This window comes from Acomys russatus, chromosome 20 (assembly GCF_903995435.1).
Source record: "Acomys russatus chromosome 20, mAcoRus1.1, whole genome shotgun sequence".
Classification (NCBI taxonomy): Eukaryota; Metazoa; Chordata; class Mammalia; order Rodentia; family Muridae; genus Acomys; species Acomys russatus.
The window spans coordinates 44,086,528-44,114,425 of NC_067156.1; the positions used below are offsets into that span (position 1 = coordinate 44,086,528).

Consider the following 27,898-nt stretch of genomic DNA (forward strand, 5'->3'; position numbering starts at 1 on the left):
TTTTTGTTTTAATTTTTAAAGATAACTTTCTATTTATTTATTTTACTTATTTATTTATTTATTTATTTATTTTAGATAGAGTTTTGCTATGTAGCCCAGGCTGTCCTGGAACTTGCTTTGTAGACCAGGCTAGCCTCCAACTCAAAGATCCACCTGCCTCTACCTCTTGAGTACTGGGACTAAAGGCATGTGCCACCATGCTCAGTTTATCATTTTAAATTTCAATCATGTATATGTGTGTTCTTGTGTCAGCTCACAAAATAGTTCTCCTGCACAAATGCCACCTGCAACCTGCCGCTTGATAGAACTGAATGCTGAATTCTAAAAAAAAAAAAAAAAAAAGAGGCAATTGAGGTAATGGCTTGTTGATAGGTAGAGTGCCTACTGTGCAGACATGAAGACCTGACTTAGCAATCCTAGTGCCAAGGTAAAAATCTGAGATGGCGCTTGTTTATGATGCCAGCTTTGGGGAGACAGAGACAGGTGGATCTCTAGGGTTCACTGACTAGTCAGCCAGGCTAGCTGAATTCTAGTGAGATACTGTCTATTAAAAACAAGGCTGAAGTCTCCTAAGGAAGGACACTTGAGGTTGACCTGTAGCACACACACACACACACACACACACACACACACACACACATGCACACACACACACACACACGCACACACACACACACACACACACACATATACACATACACACATCTCGGGCTCATACATGCACTCGTCCCTACCTACAAGCAAATAATCAACAACAGCTATAACAACAACAACAAAATAGCTCAAACAAAAAGACCAAAGCAAGGGTGAGCTGACCACATTCTGCTTTGTTGGCCAGCCCCTCCCAGAGAGTGTTTGCTTCAAGGGCAAAGGAAGAAACCGGACAATTCATGACACAAGTTTTATGTTAAAAGAGAATACACAAAGTCTTTCTTTTTCTTGGCAGTTTGGTTAGCACGCAGCAATTTCTAACTTTACAGACTAAACATTTGTAATTGGCAAACGGATGGTTTGATTTGCAATGGTGGCTTGGGAGATAAACTTTCCAAACTGGGGTAATTGGCAGATTACCGTTAACCAGCCTTCATTTTGTCTTTTAGGGAAATAATGAAAGCAAGTGTGAATATTTCACACTTCGTTGAAGGGACACACTTATTCCCCACAAAGAGAAGCTATGGGAAGAGAGAGATTCTGTCTATGTACTTGTTACAGCCAAATAAACTTAAGGTTTTCTTTTTCTGGTAGGATAGGTAGATACTAACCCCATGCGACATGTCTTCAGCTGTAAAGTGGGGCGAATCAGAGCCCCCAGGCTTGCTGGGCAAGTCACTATGAGGATGAAGTCATTGGCACCCAGACCTCAGTGGTGTGTGTCGCGTACTGTAGCCAAGACGAATGGTCACTGTGGCTCATCATGAGCTGTTTTGTAGCCCTGTTCTTCATAGCAGAGCTTCCCAGATTCTAAGGTGCGCAGCCCACAGCTTCACAACGTGAGACTGTTGAGAAGTTTCGTTAATTTGCATCCCTTCATGAGTCATAGTTTAGCCAACTAATTGTGCTTCAAATGTTGGAATTATTTAATGACTACCCTTTTTAAAAGGCTTCACAGCCTCTCTTAATGACTTACACTGTGTTTTAATTATCCTGCAAATTCATGATGTTTTCTTTTATCCCTAAATACTTTCCCTGTTGATTTCTCTTTTATGGAGCTGGAGATAGATAGATAGCTTGTTATGGGGTATTTACAATGTATGTCCCTGCAGCCAGTCTTGAGCTTGAAGAATTTAATATTTGCTCATTTGATCTGTCCTCTTGAATCTGAGAGTTCTATCCTACCTTAGTCTTTAAGTCTCTTTTTCTGTTATTGTCTATTATTGCTGATGTTTATTTATTTAAAAGTACCATTATCAGCCCTGAGGTCTCAAGTCTGTAATTTCAACTACGTGGGAGGCTAAGGCTGGAAGGTTGCAAGTGGAAAGCCTTCATGAGGTTCATGTATCTTAGGGGCAGAACACTTACCTAGCAAATAAAACCTCCAGAAAAAGAAAACAAACTAAAGACAAACAACAGCAACAAAATTATGTGGTCTTTTCAAACCATGTTTTTGTGGTACAAAAAGTTAGTATAACTTCTCCGGATGCCAGTTCTCACCCAGAAAACAACTGCTTTGGTCAGACAAATTGGCTCATTGTTGCTAGTTTTCTACAGGCAAAACAATGCTTATTTTCCTTGTAATCTGCAAATAGGCCAGCTATTTCCAGTTCTGTGTCCATTTCTGCAATGTGTTGATGGCCCAGTGTGCTGATGAAGCCTTTTGTGTTGAGTTCTAACAAGGGAAGGAGTGCATGTGATTTCCTGTTGCACATCATTATGACTGGCAAATGCACAACCCTCATGCCTGGTGCAGTCTCTGCACATAGTAGGGTATTGGTAAAAGTTCGGTGATGGCTTTGCTTGAATACCTAGTAGGAGCCTCAATCTTAAAATATCCAAGCTAGACTCAGTGATAGGCTGGCCAGTTTCCCTAAGGGGCAAATCCCCAGTCTTCTTCCTCTATTTTTTTCCTGTATTCAGTGACCAAGCCATGTAGATTCCATCTGTTAGAAATCAGGCACTTTACTAGTTTTCCTTTCAGGGACTGTGTTTGCAGGTACCAGACATGTCATCACCCTCCACTGACAGGAAGTGCTTTTCCACTGTCTCTATAAGTTGTGCATTTTCCTATGTGACACCCGAACCCTTTAAAAGGTCTCTCCTGAAATCATGCCTCTGTCTGTCTGTCTGTCTGTCTCTCCTTCATGTCCCCACTCTGGGGTGACCTTTCACCGTCCTCCTCCCCAATAAACCTCCTACCTGAGATCTGTTGTGTGGTGTGATCCCTTAGTGGCACACCTTGGCCCCAACCTGCCAAGATACTTCTGCCACTAAATCCTAACGCCATATGATAACACATTTCCAGAGTCACTCAGGTCCCTGCCAACCAATGTTGCTTTCTTGTTTGTTCCTGATGGTCTATCAGCCCTCTCCTTGACAGATATAGATAGTGTGGCTTTTCCTGCACATATCACATCAATAGTGTATAAACTGAGGACATGGCAGCTCTAAGGTATGGTCAAGGGGAAGATTTTTTATTTTGATATGATGGCGAGCACAGTCAGAGGCATCTGGAAGAGTTCAGGGCAGGCAGAGAAAGTAGTAGACTAAACATGGTCAGCAGATTGCACCACATGATAAGAGGAGAGAGGTGGAGAGAGAGAGAGAGAGAGAGAGAGAGAGAGAGAGAGAGAGAGAGAGAGAGAGAGAGAGCGCAGACAAAGGAGAATGGAGGGGGCGGGGCAAGAGAGAACATCAAAAGAATGTTCCGAGAACATGTGGACAAAATGGCAGGGTTGTATGGAAATGCGAAGCTGGGAAAGAGAAGCCCATGAGCTAGAGAAGTTTCGGAATTGATGAAGTGGAAGATCTAGGATCCCAGTATGGCCACTGCAACAGGCATTTGTGATGCTGGGAGAGCCTGGAGGTCAGCTTGTGTTTTGATGTGCTACTAGGTACCAGTTAGCCATTTGCCATGACTTTCTTTGGATATGATGGGTATCTCATCGCTGTGCTTGGTCAAAACCTCTTCCTTTACATAAAGTAGCTTACAAAAACCACTGTGATATATTCACAGGCTCTAGCTGTTGTCTTTCTCCTACATGAATTAATTGAGCTCCCTAAACGCATGCAGTCCTCCCTCACCTCTGGACCCCTTTCTTAGAACTTCTATCCTCTCTTCCTGCCTCCTGCCAGCTTTGATGATTCCTGGGCTTCCTAACATGTTGCCACCATAGTCTCGTGTTTCAATTCTTCGACACTGATGTCTAAACAGCTTTACATTTTCCCCAGGTGTCCGTGCTTTTAGAAACTATTGTAAGATAGTTGATTTGATTTTTATTTGAAAGATGGCAAAACTGAAGCGCTACATGAAGAAACTTGTGTGACGTCACTAAGCGTCTCAATGGGCAGCAAGGGGTGCTGGCTGTGCATTTTTGGGATATCATCTGCATTTCCGCTATGCCTAGGATTGAGTGGCACTCCATGCCCACAGAATAAATTCCTTTATGAATCTCAGCCTGAGCCTGAGCTGCCTTTCTCTATACTCAAAGGAACTTCTGCTTCATCGTGCATTTTTGGAGACGAATGAGACCAGATTCCCCTGTTGTCCCTCATCGTCCAGAAGGAAATAGGCCTCACAGGAGAATCTATGTTTGCCTTTAACATCAGCTGGCATAGACCATTTGTCATGGTGACAGCTAATGACGATCTGCACGTTTTAATCATTTCTAAAATGGCTGGCACCCTGCACATCATGAGAAACATCTCTCTCTCTCTCTTTCTCTCTCTCTGTCTCTCTCTCTCTCTCTCTGTCTCTCTCTCTCTCTCTCTCCCCCCCCCTCTCTCTCTGTCTCTCTGTCTCTGTCTCTCTCTCTGTCTCTCTGTCTCTCTCTCTCTCTCTCTCTCTCTCTCTCTCTCTCTCTCTCTCTCTCCATGAGATATCTGGTGACCCAGCTATTTCAATAGGTGGCTTGTACGTGGCAACTCCAGTGGAAGTGGTACTGAGTCCTCAGCTTCCTGGAAACAGTTCTATTTGGTGATTTTTTTTTTAATAAATGCTACTTCATTGTTTCTCTTCCTGCAGATTGCTCTCCAAAGAAAATGGCTGTTTCTTCAAACTCTTGCCTGGGCCTCGTATGCTCACTGTTGTGCCACTGGATGATGACAGCATCCTCCCTGAACCTGGAAGACCCCAATGTGTGCAGCCACTGGGAAAGGTAACTGTTCCGAACGCAGCCAGGGCAGTCTTTTCCATGTTACCACAGGCCTGATGCAGAGGAGACACGTTGAAACTACTTTCCTGAGAGAAAACCAATTTAATAAACTGAGTGGTGTTACAGGCTTTGGAATGCATCTTTTTTTTTTTTTTTTTAAACATCTGGTTTTAACACGGATGCAGTTGTAAGATGGAGGGACACATTAGTAACGCAACTAGAGTTTGGGTGGAGGTTTGTAAGCCCTTATTCAAATGTGGCCATTTGAGGAACTGAACCTGGGCTTGAGAGTATTAAGTGGGCAGCGGGAAGCAGCATGCTATACTAAAACTAAAACATGGAACTATATGGGATGAAATTGTGCCGTGGGCAGCTTGGGAAGGGTGGTCTGAGCCCCTGGTGTGCCCTCGTTTGGCAATCCCAGCTACTCACGGGTGAGTAATGAGGAGGAGTGTGGGTTCAAGCGAGGTCTGCCATCACTACAGACTCAGTTAAAAGGCAGCCTTGGTAACTTAGCAAGACCTTGTCTCAAAATGGGAGTGGGGCTAACTCATAGAGCACTTATAGAGTGGGCTGCAACTCATAGAGCACTTGCCTTGGGTTGGATGCATAGCAGCATTAATCAAAAAAATGAGGCCTGATTTTTTTTGATGAACAGGGAAGGCCATGTGGAGGTAGTGTCCCCTCAGGTGCTCTGGAAGACATGAGGATAGCAGTGTGTATATGTGCATGTGCGTGCACGCGCGCGCGCGCGCGCGCGTGTGTGTGTGTGTGTGTGTGTGTGTGTGTGTGTGTGTGTGTGTGTGTGTGTGTTTAGGGGGCACGGGGAGTTTCTATAGATAGAAGAGAGCTTGAAGCCAGTGTCTTGCAGATCACCCAGAATTGAACTCAGAATGGTCAGTGGGGCATTGGAGAAGGGAACATCCTAGCTTTTGTGGAGGATCCACATGTGGGCAATTCACAGTAGGAAATATGCAAAAGGCACAAACAAGTAGTTCATCTCTAGGGATCCTCTGGTTCCCTCTGAAACAGAAAAACAGCCCAAGCCAGCCCTGTGTTGGCACGGTGTCAGCAGCTGCAGACTGCACTGCTCTGAGGAGCTGCCCTTGGCTCTTTATACCAAAATAACATTTCATGTAAAGGGTTCACCAAGTGGATAGTGTTCTGTACTCAGACTATCGTGTGCATTCATACTGGCTGTAGCACAGTCACACCAGTGTATTTGTGTCACCTTCAGGACCATGATTAACAAATAGAGTGCACATTCCACTAGTTTACAGTCCTCTGATAGAGGCACAAAGCCTGGCACAGCAATGGTATGATGCTAGGGACATTCAGGTGTCTTCCTTCTAGCATTATGTTTTGGGACCAGAGCTTGCTGCCATCTCTGTTGCCAGCAAGCCAGGGTGACAAAAACATGATTACTTTATCAATTAATGAAGTTACATTTCAAGAAATTTTATCTCATAGAGAAAATAGGTAATGTAAGGTTGTATGGATTTGTGGCAATAACAGCATATAGAAACAGCATATAGAAAAGCCACCTACTAATTACCTTTATCATCTTTATGGCACCTTCCCTGAGACATTTCAGGATGGAAGTGTGCAGTAAATATTTGTGAAATTAGTAGAAATGAGTCAGGAATGCAGGAATGTGATTATGCGTGTGAATGCACCTAGTATCCAAGTGTAGAAACAGAAGGGACTGACTGGCAGTTAAACTTTTTAGTGGTTGGTGACTTTGGGTGGGAGGAAAAACTATACTTGTACGATGCTGGGAGGTACAAATCCGTGGATCAGTGTGATCTGAAGTTGGTCCACCAAAACTTGGAGCTTGCAATGTGCATCATTGCCCATGTGGAAAAAACAGAAGGGAGTTGAGTGAAGAGCACATGGGTTAGTGTGGCTCGACAGTGCTGGGCTTAGGAGTCAGGCAGAAACACGTGCCTGGGAGTGGCTGGGAATTTAGCACTGGGATGCTCAGCAGGATGAGCTATGAAGTTGCTGAGTGGGTGACCAAAAGGAATGGGGAATATTCTAGCCATCACCCATTTGGAAGAGCAGGCTTGATTTGGCTCCTCAACACCCACTGCCTTATCTAGCTCACTGGGGAGAATTCCTGCTGTCTGGGATCTTGCTTATGGCATGTATTCAATAGATGATTATTGAAAAGTGGTCTCACCTGATAATGAATGAGATGGCCAAATATGGATACAGGCATGCACAACAAGAGAGACAGGCCACAGAGCAATCTCTATGCCTAGTAGAATCTGGAGTCCACCCTGAAATAATCATTAAGAGGGAAAGACAGCCAGGTGGTAGTGGCGCACGCCTTTAATCCCAGCACTCAGGAGGCAGAGGCAGGTGGATCGCTGTGAGTTCGAGGCCAGCCTGGTCTACAAAGTGGATCCAGGACAGCCAAGGCTACACAGAGAAATCCTGTCTTAAAAAACAAAACAAAACAGAAAAGAGGGAAAGACAATGTTTTTCTGTATGCTACCAAAAAGAAGAGTCAGCAGCTACAACCTCTCTGTTGACAAATATTTTCTTTTAAGCTGATAATTCCTAGAAAAGGCATTTTTATCATTGATAAAAAGAAATGATGTAGCAAGATCAATTAAAATGATCAAACAAAGGGCCTTTGAGATGGCTTAGTGGGCTAAGGCGCTTGCTGCCAAGCCTGAAGACTCAGGTTCAATCCCTAGGGTCCACATGGCAAAAAGCTAAAACTGATTTCCACAATCTATCCTCTGAACTCCATATGATCTCTCTCTCTCTCTCTCTCTCTCTCTCTCTCTCTCTCTCTCTCTCTCTCTCTCTATATATATATATATATATATATATATATATATATATATATTTTTTTTTTTTTTTTTTTTTTTTTTAAAGTCCTGTTCTTGGTAGCAGGGCTTGAGTGGGGCTCAAGATAGACTCTTTATTACAGTGAATGACACTTATACCTTGAGGTCTAGAGGCAGGAAATGGAGCCCAGCTTCCCAGTGTGACCTTGGAGAAGATGTGCATGGAAGATGTGCTCTCAGGCTCCACCAGACCTACAATGTCAACATTAGCATTTTAACAAGACTCCCTGGTGTATGTGTGTATACCTTCACCTTGGAGCTTTGTCAGGCCCTGCTAGCCACGCCTCCCCTGATCTCTGAACAGCTACTTTCAGATAGCTCCATTCCTTGTTTTACTGCAGCAACCATGACTTTAGAAACACTGTCCACAAAAAGCAGAAGGAGAGGCAATTAAATCCTGAAAAAAAAAAAAAATCCACAAGGGGAAGCCTGTGAGTGAAGAACTCCTGCATAGCATCCTTTTGGAAAGCGAGTAACTCTGAAATCCCTCCCATTCCTGTGCTTCCTGAGCTCCAGCTTTTTTCTCTAGACTCTTATCAAGATGGCATGAAAGAGGAGAAGTAGCTCCTTTCCCACAAGCCCTCACTTAGTAACAGAGAAGTGGCAGTAATTGAATCAGCAGTCCTGAAGTGAGCCGAGAGAAGAAATGATGATTATTACCATATCTGATTAAAGGAACACGATAATTCAGGCAGATAAAATGTAATTAAGCACTTTGGAATGTGCCCAAGTGATGATGGCTTGCCCCCCTCCTGTTCTGTGACCTTAAGTTAATTCCTGCTGGGATTTCTCCCCTGCAATGCTTAATAGGTAAAAAAAAAAAAAAAAGCATGATGATGTGTTTCTGTGTGCTTGAGGAGATTAAACAAACAAGCCACAGACAGCAGAGGGGCAGAATTCCTTTAGCAGAGGGGCTCTCTGCTCACCGGTTGGGTTTGAGGTTTGAAGCGTTCCATGGTGACCTCTGAGATGGGACAATCTGAGAAGGGGAAGGGCTTGTCAAGGCCTGATGTGAGTTGTTAGTTCTGAATCGCGCCTGGGTCACCAGCATCAGAAGCGCATGTTACTTGTGATGGGAGGTATACTAGATGTAAGTATACTGTACCCTAGACAATGAAGACTCGGTCTTCTTTACATTTTAGGCCTCTCTGGAGCAGCTCCTGGTCAGTGTAGTGGCCGGGACTGATAGCCGGGCTGCTAACATGGTTCAGACAGTAATCAGATACTTACCTAGACACGCTGATGAAGAGGGGTGTTGGGAGATGTGGCCCATTTTGCAGACACTGTCCTTCCTGAAGTCCACACACAGCTTCCAGCTAGCAAGCCCAAGGAGAAGTGATAGCCTAATTGTCTAAGGACAAACGCTGAGTGACTTAGCCGTAGTCGTTGATGAAGACAATCTGTGATCACGGGAAAAACAACGTGTGATGATGATGATAATGTAAGAAAATTCAAAACCCTCAAACTAAAACCCAAAGACCACAAAAGACACCTATTGGGAATGCAGTTGTTACAGGATTCTCTCATTCTCGTTGCTTTTCAGATGTCATAGTATGTGCTTAAGGATTCCTTTAAAACTGGAAGAGGAAGAGATAGAGAGAGGCCAGTCATTAAAGGGCTGGCTGCACAGCAAGAGCCAGACCTGAGTCTGACCCTAGCACCCGTGTAAAAGCACAGCATGGCGGTCACGCGTGTGTTGCCACCACACAGGCACAGCTTTCACCTCAAGGGAAATAAGAGTTTACCTGGCAGCCAAATCAGCCAAGTGGGCCAGGAACACAGATTTAGATTCTCAAGTTTCGTGGTTCCAAAGGCTAGGCAGTTTCAGGAAGTTTTTTTTATTGTAACAATAAAGTAAGTCACAAATCAGGGCCTTTACCTACCTGGTAGAAATATCAGAGAGATGCAGGTTAACACAGCTGGGTGGAGGAACCTCAACTACAGACGTCGGGTGTTACAAAGAGCATTCTCAGCTCTTACATCGGGAAAGAGTGGGGTTTGTTAAGCTACTAAATTCCAAAGGGTTTTTATGTGTTTATCTGGATCTTAGGTCTGACCAAGATGGGCAAGGAAGGGCTTTTTTATGGGGTTGGTGATAGCCCATGAAAAATTATAATTAGGTTTTAGAACTGCAGCCTTCCAACCTTTCTACAGTCAGCAAGGCTTTAATCAGTCAGCTGGCCCATATACATAGCTTCCTTCCAGGAATGCTTGTTTATACTTGTAAGCCCAACGCTGGGGAGGCAGAGACAGGAGCACCTCTCCGCTCGTTGGCAAGTCAGCCTATCCTATTTATAGCTCTCTGAGCCAAGGCAGATGGAGCCTGAGAAGCGAGCCCTTAGGTTAACTGCTGCTTACACATACACCTTCACATACACATACATACACACACATGTGCTGGAACACAAACACACATGTACCCACATATGCACAAATGATCATTTTTGCTCTTTAATGTGTACAGAACTGAATTTTGTAGCATGCCCTTTGCAATTGTCTGGGAACCCCATGTCATGTCTAGTTCCAAGAAACTAACTTAGTTTAACAAGATTCACACTGTAGAGCTTGATAGAGCAGGGGTTGGTTTTGTTTTGTTATTCCAAAGCACACGTGGGAAGTGGCTCTATTTTTCCTGTAGGTGATGCAGGTCCATAGCCATGGTATAGATCTGTGTCCAGAGGGATGGAATAGACACATATAACACAGCTTCAAGATTCAATTATTTACAAGCAGCTGTCTAGGAGGGCAGAGAGACTGGCAAGAAGTCAGCATTTGCACTTGTGTCAACCTCAAGATGCTGCTGGGGGCTGAAGGAAAGACTAGCAGCTTGATGTGGCATGTCATTCTAAGTGCACTGATATTTTAGCTTGCACAAAATGAGTCACCTCAAGCCAACAGGGGCTTGCACCTGAACCTCTGCCTTTGGGGAGTAGCAGGGCCTCTCCAATTATATAGACTAGCCACCTACGAGAACATTCAAGATCGTGGGAAGGCATCACTATGCTAGCTCTGATTATCTGTTTAAAATGTGATAATCAAGACCTGGGGCAGTGAGATTGCCTGAGGAAGGTGACGTGCTTTCTCAGGATTACAACCTTGCCTTCCTCTAAGCCCATGATCTTCTCAGAGGGCTTAATATTTCTTGACGATCCTTAAATATTCCTAGGTACCACATTGCAGCATGACAAAGAATGAAATATATTTTTAAAAATGAAAACAGTGTGACTATCTCACATGTCTCCCCTTGACACATAGGTATAGAACAATCATCAAGGCCAGTTTCAGACCTCTTGTTTGTGAGGTCACCACTGCACAGATTTCCAACCAGGTCTCCCTCTATCTAAGCATAATTCTTCATGGTAGAACTTTAGGTTAGAAGTTAGACTTCTTCCTCTTGTCCATTCTTGTGTTGCTAATTCGTGATAATGAACTTAGACTGTTGTCTTCCCTGAGAGTGAGTCAGCGATGTTGGCCCACTTTGGTTTTGTGTGGATTTTAATGGAGCCTTAAAGCAAAAGGGACAAACCTTTAGAAAAGGAAAATCTTCCTGAGGTTTTTTTTTTTTTTTTTTTTTTTTCCAGGCAGACATTATTTGCTGGAGCACGCAAAAGGATTTCAAGTTAGGAAGCACAGAACTGAGCATCAGGTGTTCTTCTTTGTAGCTGACTTTCTCAGGCTGCAGGATCCCATGTTTTCACCCTACCAAGAAGGCGAGGGTGGAATATAATGGAGAACAGAGCGTTTAGAAGGTAGCAAGGCAGTGTCAGGGTTGTTTCAGGCTGATTATCTCAACCTATTTATAGATTTGTGACTGAATTTAAAGAACTCACTGTAGCCTTCATTTTTGTGTAGCGTATATTCTTCCACTGCCTGGGAAGTTGGGCCAGCACATGAAAGCCAAGTGTTCCAATTGTTCTGATTTTCCTAAATAATCAGTGAAATGTGGTTCATTCTGAATAGCGGGATTGTGTCTCTGCTTATTAACCTGGTTTGCCTGCCGACTTTACCGTAAGAACTTTTTATGAAAGGTCTTTATTGTGCATGGAATCCTGGGATGAGAGCAGGGAAGCAAGTACAGAAAGACACAGTGCTATGGTTTGAAGTTTGGGAGTATTTGCAGCGTGAACAGGGAAAGGATTTCCATTGAAATGCATAATGTAGACCTTATCTTTTACGTTGTTGCTAATATTTGTCTTTGGGTTTGCTAGTTCAATAAAACCTATATAATAGAGAATGAATATTCTCTATTAAAAGCCAGTGTGGGAGCTGGGCATATAGGTTCAAGGCACAAATTCAACCCCTAGTACTGCCAATGGGGTGCGGGGATCAGTGTAGGGGTGCACATGAAGATCATTTAGCCTCTGTGTTTTGTTTTTGTTTTCATGTGGGGATCGTATTACTACTGTAAAACCGGAAGTAGAGGGATGCTGACTCCTGGCTTTTCCTTTTCTTTCCAGCTACTCCGTGACTGTGCAGGAGTCGTACCCACATCCCTTTGATCAGATTTACTACACCAGCTGCACTGACATCCTGAACTGGTTCAAATGCACACGGCACAGGTATGAAAGCATGGGTATGTTCATGAGCTGGACTGTGTGGAGACGGGATCGGGCACAGTCAGAGACAGTAACTGCTTGAGAAAGTACATTCGCATACCCAGAGATCAGTTGCTCAGGGCTTTGATCTCAAGCCCAGGGCACCACAAAAGGCTAACACCATCCATGACCTTTGTGACTAACAGCCTAACTACAAGTGGCACATCTATTGTCCTTCTGTCCTTCCTGTGCATAGAAAAACATTATCCACCTTCTGCATAGAGGATGGCTGGGAAGGACACTCTTTTTAAAGTTTATTTATTATTTGAAAACTTTATATAGCATATTTTTTATCATATTTCTCATCCCCCAATTCATCTCAGGCCCCATATATGCAACTTCATACTATTTCTCTTTCTTAAAACAAACAAACAAACAAACAAAAAAGGGAAAAAGTCCACTAAAAACCCTGGGGTCCAATGAACATGGATAGGACCTGCACGGGCTCAAGCCAGAGAAAAATTCCAGTAAAGAGGAGGGAAAATGGGCACAGAATCCCACCCCAGAGAAGAATCTCTTTGCAAATAATATCTGCTGAAAGAAGGAAAATCCATTTTCTTGCACGAAGTGACACTGGGTTTATCACCCATACTCCAGGGCAGGCCCGTGCTCAGGAGTAGTTGGCCAGTACAAATTGAAGACATTTTCCCCTGTGGCCATCACCAGATACCTAGAAACCTATGCCTTTCTCAGTGTCTGTTTCTAGTTGGACATCTGACTCAGTTTATGTTGAAATTTAACCTTTAAATAAGATAGGTTATTTGTGATCCATAAGAACACAGAGCCAAAAATATTAGTGCTTGTAATAATGGGCATTCTGATAGCTTAATTCTCTTAGCTAAATAGTTATAGTATCGTGAATTATGGAGTGAATGTGGTACCTGTCATTTTATGATCTAGCTATCTTTTTAATAGGTTTCTTTATTAAACAAAATTTACCAGATCTGTCATCTCTTACTAGACTTAAAAGTTCATTGAAAAGAAAGCCTTTATACTGTTTGGCTGCTGCCACCCCTCAGTTCCTAAAACAGTGTCTGCAATATGCTTTTTTGTGGTCGAACCTATGTTCTGTGATTTTTCTTGTTGACCACTTTGCTTTATTATGTCTGATAGCTATTTTTATTACAGTAGAAATTGTCCCTTGTCAGCTTATCAGAGCTCATTAGCACAATCTTTTTACTTCATATAGAATCAGCTACCGGACAGCCTATCGCCATGGGGAGAAAACCATGTACAGGCGCAAATCCCAGTGCTGCCCCGGATTTTATGAAAGCCGGGACATGTGTGTCCGTAAGTAAGGTGTCCACCCTTTGTGTTGTTTTTGCATGTCTGGTGCTGGTCTGCACCTGGGAGTGGCAGCTGTGTCGTGGGGGGGGGGGGGGTTGAGGGGGGGGGGGTGGCTCAGAGATGGGACAATTGGAACATTCCTCTTTGCTCCTGACTGTTGGGCTCTGTAGAAAGCATTGGATTTGCCCCCAAGCCCTATGAAAACTCTCCAGACGAACATTGCTTGAGGAGAAAACAGCTGTATGGAAGATGATGCAAGGCCGGATGTGGCCATGTCAACTGTCATTTTCAGCTGGAAATTGGTTAGGGGTCACTGGGTTGAGGTCATGGAAGGGAACAGAAGCATTGCTTTCCTGCTGCAACTAACTTCTGAGAGCAGCATGCTTTTTTTTTTTTTTTTTTTTTTTTTTTTTTATGGTCACAGAAAGATGAAGGGATAGGTCCAGGGCACAAAGTACAAGTGCATCTTTATTCGCACTTCCCTGCAGCGTATTCCCCCTGGATTCTGAGGCACCATGAGGGAAACCTAGAGTTTAGTAACATACTTCAGAAGACTCTGGATCTCATGGGATGCTGTTGCAGTGGAAAAGTGTCTTATTATTTTGCCTAAAAGTCACTTAAAAGGGAGATTGTGAAAACCTTTTTAATTCACGCATTGTGGCTCTATGCGCAATGGCGGCCCTCACTTCTGAGGTGAGGCACTGACCTTGGGGAGGGCAGAGGCAGGGTTCTGCTGTAATCTGGAGGCAATGGGATGTCTGATGGGTCTGAGTTGACCACCAACCACTCAACTAGGGGCCTTCTCGGCTCAGAGTGCCGGGGTAGGGCATTAAATCTGTGCCTGACCATCTCACTACAGACACTTGCAGCTTCTCAACTTTGGTTCAGAACTCCCACTGTATCTGCTGACAAACATTCCCAGAAAACAAAGAAAGAAAAAACAACGCGGAGTTAACAAAAAAGAAACCAAAATACGTAGTGCGTGGCTCCTACAGCCAGTACACGTCCTCTGAGACCAGCAGCATCGCTGTACTGTAGATATTCCTGAATTAAAGCAGTATGAACATGTTATCAACTGCTCCACGGGATGCCCTTGTCGTTAAATAATTGTTCACTTCCTAAACCAGTTAAGGCTAAATTCCTAGGAGACAAATTGGTAGGCCAGGGGTGTGCACATCTAGAGGCTTGGTTTCCAATTCATAGGCACAAAGTCAGAGAGTGAGAATGCATGTTAGCTTATCACCCGTGACAAGTTTTGTTTTTAATTTGCATGTCTTTGATTAATGAGGATGATGGATAAGAAAAATTACATGTTTGTAATCAAACAGAATAATCAGGAACTGATCTCTGAGGTCTCTGCTGATGATTAGCTGTCAGAAAACAGACTGACTCGGAATACAGTGTTGGGGTGGGGCCTCCCTGGCTGGGCTGGCCATCTTCCAGGGATGTGGGTGAGATAATTTTAAAATTTTGATGCCCTTAGCTAGACTTTAGCCTAACAAACAAAATTGTCAACCCACACTGAGAGAGTACTGTAGAGGAATGTTAATTCACAACATGCCTACTCTGGCAAGAGATCACATCCAAAGACCTTCTTGATCTGTGTGATCTGGCTGGAATATAAACACACCTTTAATGCAGGAGACAGAGGCAAGCAGATCTGAGTTCAAGGCCAGCCTGGTATAGAGCAAGCATCAGGTAAAGAAAAGCTTAGGACCAGGCGGAGTGCTGCATGCCTTTAATCCCAAAACGAAGGCAAAGTTATTTTGTAGCAGGAAGTATCCATGTTTGAAAGTGACATCTAACCAAGTGGCAGAAAAAGAAAGTCATGAATCAAAGATTTGACAGAATTGGATACTCAGAACAGAGAGGAAAGGAAAACTACTTAAAGTGTGATGCAGAGAGAGAGAGGAAGCAGTTTTATCGGGAGAGTTTTAAGGAGAGAGGGTGAACGAGAGAACAAACTAGACACAGGTGAAGACAGACAAGCCAGAGAATGAGAAGGAGACAGAAGATTAGAGCAGATTGCCGGGGTGAGTTTGAGACCAAGGAGAGCAATTCAGGGGCCGAAAGAAAAGTCAGATTGAATAAGTCAGCTGGAAGAGTAGTTTGAACCAGAACAGCTGAGTTGAACCAGCCAGATCAGAGCTCAGTAAGATCAAGAAAGGGTGAGCTTATTAACCAGTAAGTCTCAGAGGCTGAAAACATTCTAGATTGTATGAAGGCTAGAAGGTTCCAGGACTGAGCCTGGGTTAGCAGACAGAGACAATAAGCCTCCCAGACAACAATTAGACAACAAGTAAAACAGGCGAAATAAAAGTTCATCTCTCAGAGTACATCTGTTCCCAGATCACAGGACTCATGAATAAAGCCAGCACACTATTGGTCCGCACAGAGCTTGTAGTTGCTCTGGTGTTCTCACTGGCCATCCCTCTCCTATGGAAAGCCTGTATGCAAGAAATGAGATCCGGTAGGCCAGCCTGTGGGTAAAGTATGGACCCAAGCAAGGCCAGAGAGTGCAGCTCAGTGTTTCATAGCTGCAGCTGTGAATCTACTAGTTCCTCTTGCCTGGAAGTATGTTGGCAAAATATCAACCTTCGTCCTCCACTAGACTTGTATAATGTGTTTCCCATGTTGTATGAATGACACCTTTAGCAATTGCTTCTAAAATTCTTTCTCTAGGTTTTCTTAGCTCACCAGCTCTCCCTATAGGCAGAAAACAAGCCTCCCCACCCCAACCCCTTAGATATGTTAATATATTTAATGAGTTCACTGGGAGCTATTTGGTTTTTCCTTGTTTATTTAGTTTGGTTTGGTTTTAGGGCAGTTTGCATTTATCAGCTGTGATGTCTTATTTCATTGCTGAATCCCCCGCCCCTGAAAAGAGCTCACTTCTCTCTTGAATGTGATGGAGCATGCTTTTCAATAAGGGGTCTGTACTCTATCCTGCTGGGTTAGCTAGGTACCACCGTGGAGACAGCAGGGAGAGCATATAGTTCTCTGCTCTGCTTTCAGGATCCTTTCCCAGCAGGTATTGCTGCCAGGCAGGTAGCATCATCATCATTTTAACTGTTTGCCGTTATAGACAGGAGCGGAAACTGGGATTGGCCCTTAGTTCAGGCTAATTATTGACTGTCAACTTACCTGGAAGGCAGAATAGGATGTTTTCTTCTGCAATTATACAATCAAGTTTCTTCTAGGTGACTGAAAAAAAAAATCTCCTACAGGAGAAATGGTCTCAGGTATCCCAGGCTAACCTCGAACTTGCCACGAGGCATAAGATGACTTTGAACTTGTGATCCTCCTGACTTTACCCCCTGAATGCTGTTATCACAGGCCTGTGCTACCACGCTGTTTACATGGCTTATAGAGTGTTGGGTATCAAAACCACGGCTTCAAGAATGCTACGCTAGCACTCTGTCAACTGAGCTACACCAACAGTCTTAAAAGGACATTTTAATCCCAGCACTCGGGAGTCAGAGGAGGGGGATCCCCGTGAGTTCGAGGACAGCCTAGTCTACAAAGCGAGTCCAGGATAGCCAAGGCTACACTGAGAAACCATCTCGAAAAACAAAACAAAACAAAACAAAACAAACAAAAAAACCCAACAACAACAAAAAAGGACATTTTGTAGTCGACTTTTCCATGTAAAAGAACTCATTGTTTTTGGTTGGTCTGTTTGCTTTTCCCAAATCATTTCTTCCTCAGGTTCAGTAAGGAAGGTTCAGAACAAAGAGGGTTATAACAACGGTGGTCTATATAAGACACTGTTGCACTGCCAGGCTTCTAGAAGAGAAACAAATGTTATCAGGTACGAAGAGCCAAAACAGAGGAGGGACTAGTGTGAGCGCAAGCCTTTTCTGAGAGTCTGGTTGGGAAAAAGAAGAGATAGGAAAATTTTTTTACAGAGAGAATATTACTAAGACATGAAGCATTAGGCCTCCCAAGTCCTTTAATCTCATCAGCTTAATGTCTGTGTTACCTCACATTGTCTGCGTACCTCAATCTTCCATAGGACCTCCTCTCCCAACGCCATGTCTGTTTGATGCTCCTCTGGTGATGGGTACTCAGGAATGTCTCTTGTCTCCTCCGCATGGTCTCTACCTTGAACACCGAAGAGAGGGTGATCTGTGATCCCATGCCAATGAGATGAGGGCAGCTCTTGGTCCAACAGAAATACAGGTGCATAACTCATGAGGAACATTCCAGTGTTGTGATACCTGGAGTACCTTAGCTCTTTCAGGAACATTTTGGATTAAAGAAACCTTTGGAGTATACTAAGGCCCTAACCATTATCTACATTATAATTCTAGGAAAATATGCTTGTTTCTACACCCAGCTGATCTTAAATCACTTTTTTGAAATCTGACCTTTAATAAACTGGAGATTGCCCATGGTTTTAGTTACGTGGGACTTGGAGAAGCTCACAAGTGCGGCGTTGACAGCTACCTCTCAGTGGGAAGGAACTGGTAAATTCAGACATACATCGCTCAGATGTTGTCCTTGGCTTCGTTTTGGCTGATGACAGAACACAGGTCATTGTAAGCCCCTCGGCTTGCAGCAGAATCATGAATAGACAAAGAAAATGGCCAGGGCTCTCTTCCCAGTTCACTTCCCATTTTCTGTGCTTCCAGATGCCTAGCATTCCCCTGCTGGGAGCTGCTGCAACGGCAGAGACCCCTCTGAGGTCTGTGTCTTCTCAGATAACTTAAAGGCTGTTATCCCATCCTCCTTATGTGGATGTCCAGTGTTAACTTGAGTTAAAGCTCTAATGCGGGGCTCTCAGGCTTGCAAGGAATTCAGAAGGAAAAGGTCTGAGATCTGGCTTCTACCCCCTTGTAGCCTGCGGGCCAGCTCCAGAGGACCAGTTCCCATGGATGTGCCCTCTTGTCTTTGGCACTTGTTGAGAGAACCTGGGAACCGTAAATAAAAAGCCTGAACTCCCACACACTGTTCTCTATATGATTTCCTGTTCCTAGCAGAGAGGAGTGTGACAATTGATTACAGGGCAGTGAATAAATATTCACAGCTGATTTTAACTTGGCCAACTTTATGTAAAACTGAACTGGCTGTAGGCAAGTCAGGGAGCTAGAACTGCTGTTGGGGTTTGTTTGAGAAAATAACTCTGAAGATGAAAAGCAAAAGAGAAAGCAAAAGAATCAATATATATGTGTGTGTATATATGTATGTGTATATATATATTTAAAGCATATGGTACTTTCTAGATGTATATGTTTATAATAAATCAGTTTCCTTTATAGAACCTAAATAAATTTTTTTGTGTTTGGAAGCTGCTAAGTGAAAAAAAAAAAAAAGAGTTCATATTTTTAATGGAAAAAATAAAACCAAGTTTCATATGAAATTAAATAAAATAGGCAATGGGCTTTAAACTGAAACACCAGGGTCAAGGGTTACAAACACCTGTAGCTTATTTAATCCACATTCGTTTCCTTCTAAGACACAGACATATTGTACTTCAGAGAGTCACATGAGGCTATTTGTCATGTGACACATCGTTCTCTCCCCAGACCGCAGCCTCTATTAGACTAGAATTAACAAAAATGTCCCTCTTTGGGAGAACAGGTCCATCTCTTGGAAGCAGCTGTCTGAAACATGGTATTTGGAAAGAGTGTGAGGCTGAGTCTGGGATGAGAGGAAGCACGTGCTGTCAATGGATGGCCCAGGGTTACAGTGCGTGGCTTGTGCGCTCTATATTTTCAGTCCCTGAAATTATCAGACACCTCTACTGGAGAGGTGTCTATTGTCCTAATTAACCATGTTTCCTAAGCCACCTGTTACAGGCTCTGGGCAGACCCATCTCAGCCACGTACCTGACAGTCACAGCAGCTACTATACCAGCTCTTGTCTCCAGGACAAGCTAGGTGCTTCTGGGAAAGCCAGAGTGTTTGCTAAACTAACTCAGGCTATCATTGTCTGTGCTTTTGCCAAGTGGATGAAGACAGTATGGCCAGCATTCTCGTTCTGTCACATTATCAACCTAAGGAGAGAGACTAACTGGGAAAGAGCTGGCTGAGATGCTATCTCACTTCCCACCTGCTTGGTGACAGTGAGCGACACCTTTCACCTGGGGTTTCTGGGACTTGAGTTTTTTTTTTGTTTTTTTTTTTTTCTTTTAATGAAGATTTTCCAACTCAGATTTTTTTAGACCGTGAATTGCTGGTGAGAGCTCTTGTTTGGGGTTCTAAAGATGCAGCATTTAGCAGAGTGTTGTTTAAGAGAGAGGAGGCCTTCCCCGGTTGGTAGGCAAAAACTAAAGGAGAACAGGAAGGCCTCTCTTCGAAGTGCAAGCCGGCCAGACCTTCCTACTCTTGAGTTTGTCTGCGTCTCGCAGGCTTGTTTAAATCGCAGTTACAATCTTGTCAAGCATTCTCCCCACCCCACCCCCCCAAAAAAATCTGCTGTCATTTAAACTCTCGAGCACACCCTTTTGAGTGGAGATAAAAGTGAGACAGTCACTTCAGGCTGGCCAGAGACCACAGTGAGACGGTATGTCCCCCAGTGTAACTACCCATTGTGCCCCCTCCTGCCACAGGCAGTGAATTTTTTCATGTTTCCATAGGGACCTCGTTCTCCGTTGCTATGGAGTCCTGCTTGTTTCAGAGGCACCTACCAGAAAATGCGGGAGGAGTCTTTTGTCCATAGGCTGCACCAGCAGAAATTCCAGTTTTCCCACACGCCCACTGGAACCTCCTCTTGGATTTTTCTACTTGGGTATATTGGGCCCCGCTAGGAGTGAAGACACAATCTAATAAATAATGCAGCAGGCCTTTGTTGGTTTCCTGGTTGTCAGTACTTCCCTGGTACTTAGATTGCTATAAATAGAAACTATGAATTTAATCTTAAAGAATTCCACTATGAATTCACGATAGACTCACTGTAATTCCGATGGAAATCTTGCCTGCTGATCTTTCTGCCAAAGCAGGCTTGACTCTAGAGTCCCAGGGAGACCAGGCTGACAGGAACAATAGAAACTTGCCTCGCCTTCTGGAAGGGAGTTTCTGAAGCTGCAATCTTTTCAGGATAGGTGGAATGTTCGCAGGCCTAATAATTCATGCAGCATCCTTGCAGGAACAGATAATCACTAATGTAAAGAGTGGAACCGAGAGGCAATTTTGACTGGACTACTGTCCAAATCTTTTTAGGACAAAGTAATTTAAAATAAAATAAGATAAAATAAAAAACACATTCTGATCTAAGTGAACAACCATACAACATTGACATGGACAGATGACAGATTTGCATTTGCCCCCACCCCGACCCCCCTAAGTCTGGCATAGTGACTGCCAGCGGTATTTTTTGTTTTTGTTTTTGTTTTACAGATAATCCAGTGGTAAACCTAAGACATCCATCTGGGTCACACACACTGTCCAGACATTTTTGTTTTCTTCAGCTGTAGCATTAAGAATATCTGAACCGGGCTGGAGAGATGGCTCAGTGGTTAAGAGTACTGGCTGCTCTTCCAGAGGTCCTGAGTTCAATTCCCAGCACCCACATGACAGCACACAACTGTCTGTAGCTCCAATATCTGACACCCTCACACGGACACATTTGCAGGCAAAACATCAATGCATATAAAATAAAAATAAAAAATTATTAAAAAAAAAAAAGAATATCTGAACCTCTAGACTTATTCTGTTTTTAAGATGATTGAGTCTGTGAAATCCTTGAGAGAACTCAGATAGAGTTCCAAGAACTCAGTAAAGGAAACTTCCCTGCCAGGTCCCAGAGGACGCCTTACCCTGAGATGGGTCTCCTGACCAGCTGGGCTACAGGAGCGGGGAAGAACCTGAGAAATAGTTAAATGAGGCCAGAGGTCCCGCAGACAGGCTCTTATGCACTGGTGTGGAACTGTGAGCAATTGTCCCACAAGAAGTCTGGCTTCCAGAAATTGGGTCTTGGGTGCCGCTATCCGTGGTTACATGCCCTCCCATGAAGGACGGAGTGCCTCTCTGGTAGAGTTCACTGCAGAATATTTGGGAAGTGTCATTGGTTCAGTACTCTATCTTCTCCTCATTTTCAAGTAACTTTTATTAAATATGTTCTTTGACAATTTCATATGTGCATATAGATCATTCTAACCACTGTTACCCCACCTTACCTGCCTTTGACCTCTTTCAGCCCCTCCCCCCACCACCAGCCCCTCCCCTGCCACCAGCCCCTCCCCCGCCATCAGCCCCTTTCCCACATTCATGCCTTGTTGGTTTTTGTGACTTGTTCTTCTTGACAAGAGCCATCTGTGGTGTGGTTTAGTGCTACCCACGGGAGCCTGTGGGCTCCTCAGTGAGCACACAAACAAGGACAATAGCTGTTCCTCCCCTAGAACCCACCAGGGGCCAATAGTTCAGTAGAAGCTGGTGGGTTTCCGTGAACCCATCCATAGTTGACAGTTGACAGGCTCTTTTTGGGGTCCATGCCAATTTAGCCAAAACAATCATAGTAAAATCTTCCCCAGAACCCAAGGATCTCCTTTGTCACAGGTTTTTGACCATGTTTACGTTACCAGGCATAAGTTCCCTTGCAAATCTAACCAGAGTGCAGTTGGTTAACCCCTACAACAGTTGTGCTAAGATTGTACCAATGGGTACATTTTTTCTGGTGGGTTAGTAGATACCCTTTCTTAAGACCTACTTTAGCTTTTTAGATCCTCTGGAAATGCTTGCAGGAAAAGGCATGTCTCAAACTTTTTTTTTTTTTTTTTAACCATGGACCTCCTACCCCTCATCAAACAACTCAAGAAAAGGAAGGTTTTAGCTGAGTGCTCAGATACAGCAGACTGTATGGAGGAGGGGTCTATTGTACTGGCCCCACTGGTGAGGACAATGCGGACTGGGTCTTTGTTCCAAAGTTTGAATTATTATCAGTGGAAGTATGCCATGGGCAACCGTTGCTTACCAAGAAGTAAACATATCAACACATATGCATATAAAATGTAAAACTCTGAATGGCCATATAAATGACAGACCTGGCATGGATAAATCTAAAATTACAGAGAAAATAGCAATTAAGTTTGAAGAGTGACCTTCAAAGAACATAAATTTCCCTTTATTTCTTCCTTTTAGATCTTTCCTGATATTCTATAAAGTTGGATGAGAAACGAGTCCACATGGTCTGGTGTATAATCAAGTTTTAGACTTTTCTTTTTATATGTATTTGTTTGTTTTTATATATGAGGGGTGTGTGTGTGTGTGTGTGTGTGTGTGTGTGTGTGTGTGTGTGTGTGTGTAGAGGTTGGCACAATGTGCATGTGTCACGAGTCACAGGTGGAGGTTAGATGACAACTTCTGGGAGCTGGTTCTTTCTTCCCCGCATAGGTTCTGAGGTCAAGCTTAAGTCCTAAGGCTTGTATCACAGGCACTCTTACCTGTTGGGTCACCTAGCTGGCCCCTATTTTATTTCATTTTTTAATGTAGAGTCTTGATGCATTGCCTTGAATTCACACTCTTAGTGAGCCTCCTGCCTCGGCCTCTTGGGCTACTGGGGCTGGAAAGGTGCACCACTGATCTTAGCTTGTCTGCTTAAGTCCATACTGTGCCTTTGATTTTTTTTTTTTTTTTTTTTTATTATTGGATTTTATTTATTTTTTTAATTAATTTATTCTTGTTACATCTCAATGTTTATCCCATCCCTTGTATCCTCCCATTCCTCCCCCCCCCCATTTTCCCATTATTCCCCTCCCCTATGACTGTTCCTGAGGGGGATTATGTCCCCCTATATATTCTCATAGGGTATCAAGTCTCTTCTTGGCTACTTGCTGTCCTTCCTCTGAGTGCCACCAGGTCTCCCCCTCCAGGGGACATGGTCAAATGTGAGGCACCAGAGTACGTGAGAAAGTCATATCACACTCTCCACTCAACTGTGGAGAATATTCTGACCATTGGCTAGATCTGGGAAGGGGTTTAAAGTTTACCTCCTGTATTGTCCTTGGCTGGTGCCTTAGTTTGAGCGGGACCCCTGGGCCCAAATCTGCCTATCATATTGTTCTACTTGTAGATTTCTAGGACCCTCTGGATCCTTTTATTTTGCTGTTCTCCCATGCGTCTCTCATTTAGAGTCCCAATAGGATGCCTTCCCCTCTGTCCCAGTTTCCTGGTAAGTGAATGCTTTCGTGGGACATGCCCCTTGGGCTAGTATGCAGATATAAGTGAGTATATACTATTTGATTCTTTCTGCTTCTGGGTTAACTCACTCATTATGATCATTTCTAGCTCAATCCATTTATCCACAAATTTCGGGAATTCCTTGTTTTTAATAGCTGAGTAGTATTCCATAGTGTATTAACAATGCTTCAGTACTAACATGGAAAAACTAGGGGATTAGTAACACTGGTTTGAACTTCCTATGTGACAAAGGGTATTAAGGACCGCTGCAGTGCCCAAGTTCTCTGGGTTCTGCGTGACTTGTAGTAGTCCTTGAGTACAACCATTTATTTTGTCCTCAAAGGCATTTTAGCTGGTGTCCTATGAAATTTCTTTTTTTCCTTCCTTCCTTTTGTCTTTTCTTTCTCCCTGGGACATTTTAGCAGCAAGGCACTGTAGCTCGCTTGCTTTCTTCTTTCTGAATAAATTAAATTGCTTAATTTACATATTTTCCGTGAGGTGTCCACACTACGAAGCAAAGGTTCCAGACAAAGAACTAGCTGTTACTATTGGTCCTTAACTCTTGGGCACTGTCTATACCCAGCAGTTATAGACAGACATAAAAGGAGAGTGGAAAGAGCACTTGGGTCTCAGAGTTCAAAGAGGAAGTGTTCACAGATCACCACCAAAGGGGAAGAGGGCAGGGATGCAGAGTGGGAGAAGTGTAAGGCCAGCCATGGTCTCACTGCCCTCTTAGCTTACCCCAGGACTGGCTTTCATTATGAATATGCGATTCCGATGCAAAGGCAGGAAGCAAGTCGCAGTCAGGTAAACTAGGGCCAATGCCATGTGGTGGGAAACAGTTCTGAAGTGACCCAGTGGCCAAATAGTGAGGGGCCAGGCCAGGAGAAATGTCTTTCGAAGAACATGAGAGGCTGGCGTGCACATCCTGTGGCATCGTCACACTTTCCTCATAGACGTAGACGAGACAGGGCTAGCAGGGACTAATCCATCTGGAGTGACCTAGGCTTCCTTTTGTCCCTTCTCTACATTGTAAGTGAGGACATTTTTAATCCCGCTCAGAGTGAGACAGGGTAGGGTTGTGTCATCAGACATGCTGGAGGCTGAATGGTTAGGAATTTCAATTTAACAAACTAGAGTTTATTCCGGCGCCTGTTGCCATTCGGAAACAGTGGCTCATTAGGATCATATTACTGGGGTTTCTTACATCTGATTCAACCTAAAGAGACCAGTGTGAGAGTTGTGGCCAAAATCCATAATGCGTGTGTAAGTTCAGAATTAAAGGGAAACGTTACCCTCAAGCAATGAATAGGATTATGGACTCCACAGATGGCATTTCTATTCCTTATATGGGCCTCGTTGCAACTATTTCAACACAAGTTTTTGGTTTTGTTTTTCCAACTTAAGCTATTTGCTTCACTGAGGAAGAGCTTAGGGGAGCATCACATTGTGACACTTCTCCAAATACAATTCTTGAATGTGCTCTAAACCAATGTCTCTATAAGCATTTGCAGAGCCCATGGTCTTTTACTGAAATTACAGAGATGAGATTTATCCATCTTGTTGTGTACATAATTCATTCATTTCTACTTATTGCTGAGTAATATTTTTATAAGTATAGTCCACACTTTATTTACACGTTCACATATTTACGGATACTTAGATGTTTCATCTTACTTAAGACACTTCTTGAAGAACTGATGTGCACGTGTTTCTATGGCTTTCACTTCCCTTAGGTAGTGTCTGCAATGCAATGGAAGAGTTGTTCAACATTCAGACACAGGTGTTCAAATCTGCTTCCTTTGTGATAGCTCAAAACTGGAAACAACCCAAATGCCCGTCACTATTTTGAGAAAGTCTTGTCTTATTTTGATGAACACATTATTGTTGTTGTTGTTGTTACTATTATTTTATGACCTTCATTGACTCTGAAAATAGTCTTTCTTCTAAAATTATCTTTGATATTTGTATAATTACAGCAGGGTTCTTTTGATATATATATATTAGTATCCTGAGTTTTTTTGGTCAGCTTGACATAAGATAGAGTTATCTGGGAAGAAAAACTTAAATCACGAAAGTGTCTCCATTACATTGCTTATATGCGAGTCTGCAGGCATTTCTTTCTTTTTTTCTTTCTTTTCTTTTCTTTTCTTTTTTTTTATGTTAAGCATTGATATGGTAAAGCTAAGCCTACAATGAGTAGTAGGCAAGTAGTCCTGAGTAGTACAAGAGAGTAGACTGAACAAGCCATGAAGAATAAGCAAATAAGCAGCACTCTTCCATGGCTTCTGCCTCACTTCCTGTTTCTAGGTTCCTGTTTTGGCTTCTCTCAAAGATGGGTGTGACCTGAAAGGTGTAAGCTAAAATAAACCCTTTCATTCCCACATTGCTTTTGGTTGTGGTGTTTTATCACAGAAATATAAACATAGCTAAAACAGCATATCTTTTTATATTTTAATGTGTTTCATTATTATAATTAAGTAGTAATTTTTATAAACAAATATTGTTTCTTGCTTTTTTTTAAGCCTCAGCTTTTTAAAAAATGTAATTACTGCTGTTATTAGATTTGCTTTCTGTGTTCCATCCTTTCTTGGTTCTCAGTTTCTTCTCTGTTGAATATTATCTACTATTCTATCCTCTTTTTTGGTTTATTGACTAGAATAGTTTCATTGTTTTGTTTGTTTTAGGGCTGACAGCATCCATATTACTTAACTCTTCTTAATTCTAGGTTATGTTTCAGAGAAAGGGCAGGGCATGCACCTTGTGGCAGTGTTTTTAATATCCCTCATTCCATTTGATCACCTATATAGGCTTGTGTAGTCCATTTACTTCTAAATCTAATAGAAATTCTGGGCTCTTGTATATCTTTCTAACAGAAATGGGTCTTCAATTCATTCTGCTAATATAGATGCTTTATAACACTCACCTTACAGATCTCAAAGGTCCAAGCACAGAACAGAAACCCAGGCAACTAGGGTTTATAAGTGTCTTATAGTTCACTGATGGTAGTTATTCATCTATAGGAAGACATCGGAGTAAAGAAGTCCATGGTCCATTTACTTCTTTTCCTTGGGTTGTCAGCTGCATTTTAAAAATCCAGCTATTTGTTACTCAGGGTATCAGAAAGGAAGGAGAGCTGGACTGACCTTTGAGTCTGTTTGCCTTTTTGTACATGGACACATCATTCTAGAAAGAAAACCAAGACATGTAGTTGATTGCTAGTCACTCTGGTGTCCCTGGCAGGACTGAGATTCTGCTAATAAAACAGGAGAGAGGGACGTTCATACAAGACACTGTTAGCAGTAACTCTGTATCTGTCCTTAAGATACAAGAGACCCTATAAGAATGGACAGAAAGGAAGTTTGGAGATGGATGTTTTCCCACTGTATTTACTGCATCCAGAATTCTAGGTGCCTAGTGTGCTCTTACGTCCATACTGTCTCCATGATGGTTATACATCTAGGGCCACCATGCATAAAGCCTTCTGGTGGCTATGGAGTAAATGTTCCTGAACCCAAAAGTGAGTTGTGTGGCTGTGGGATGTGGTACTAGGAGGACAGAGTGTGTGGCAGCTACCTCAGGCCACTTTTGCATGTAAGTGTTCTAGAAGTGTACACTTTATTAGCTCAGAAGTCAAAGGGTCTGTCATGAGATTTACCTTGATCTCACCCCAATTGGGATTAATTAATATCCTCCCACAATTTCCACAGTATTTTTTTATGATAGCCTTTAGAGATATAGTTCACATATTGTATAATTTTATAGTCAAATTATGACATCCAGTCTAGTTTTACTATATTCGGAATTGTGTACCATCACAGGACTAAATTTCAAATCATTTCTTCATCTTAAAAAACCTGCATTGTCCCACATTTATGTAACCCATTAATATATATATATGTGTGTGTGTGTACATATTTATTGTACAAAGTGTCCTATTTTGACATTTCATATAAATAGAATCATTCAATATGTTCCTATCTTTGTTGGTACTTGCTCTACAGACTAAGAATTCCTAGTTTGTCAGACCCATTCTATTTCATGATTCCAAACATTACATGGTGGCCCACTCTGTATTTGTTTATAGAAAGAGGCACAAAGAATGCAAACTATTGGGGCAGTTATTCTTAAGACAAAGAAGCAGTTTTCAACTTATTTTAAATGAGTTGATATTATCATTGTCTTTAGGGCAGTGGATGCACTGCCGGCACAGGCATACTTGAGTACAC

The 27,898-nt window shown here is 42.9% G+C and overlaps 1 protein-coding gene across 1 annotated transcript in view; it reads left to right on the forward strand.

Moving 5' to 3' along the window:
* The first annotated feature begins 4,682 nt into the window (after positions 1-4,682).
* The window catches only part of Megf10 (multiple EGF like domains 10), a 111,071-nt gene continuing 87,855 nt past the window's right edge, over positions 4,683-27,898 (forward strand). Inside the window, exons 1-3 of the mRNA XM_051163214.1 lie at positions 4,683-4,811; positions 12,127-12,228; positions 13,454-13,554. Of these exons, the coding sequence (XP_051019171.1) occupies positions 4,696-4,811; positions 12,127-12,228; positions 13,454-13,554 (319 nt within the window). The 5' untranslated portion in view covers positions 4,683-4,695. The remainder of the gene's footprint in view (positions 4,812-12,126; positions 12,229-13,453; positions 13,555-27,898) is intronic.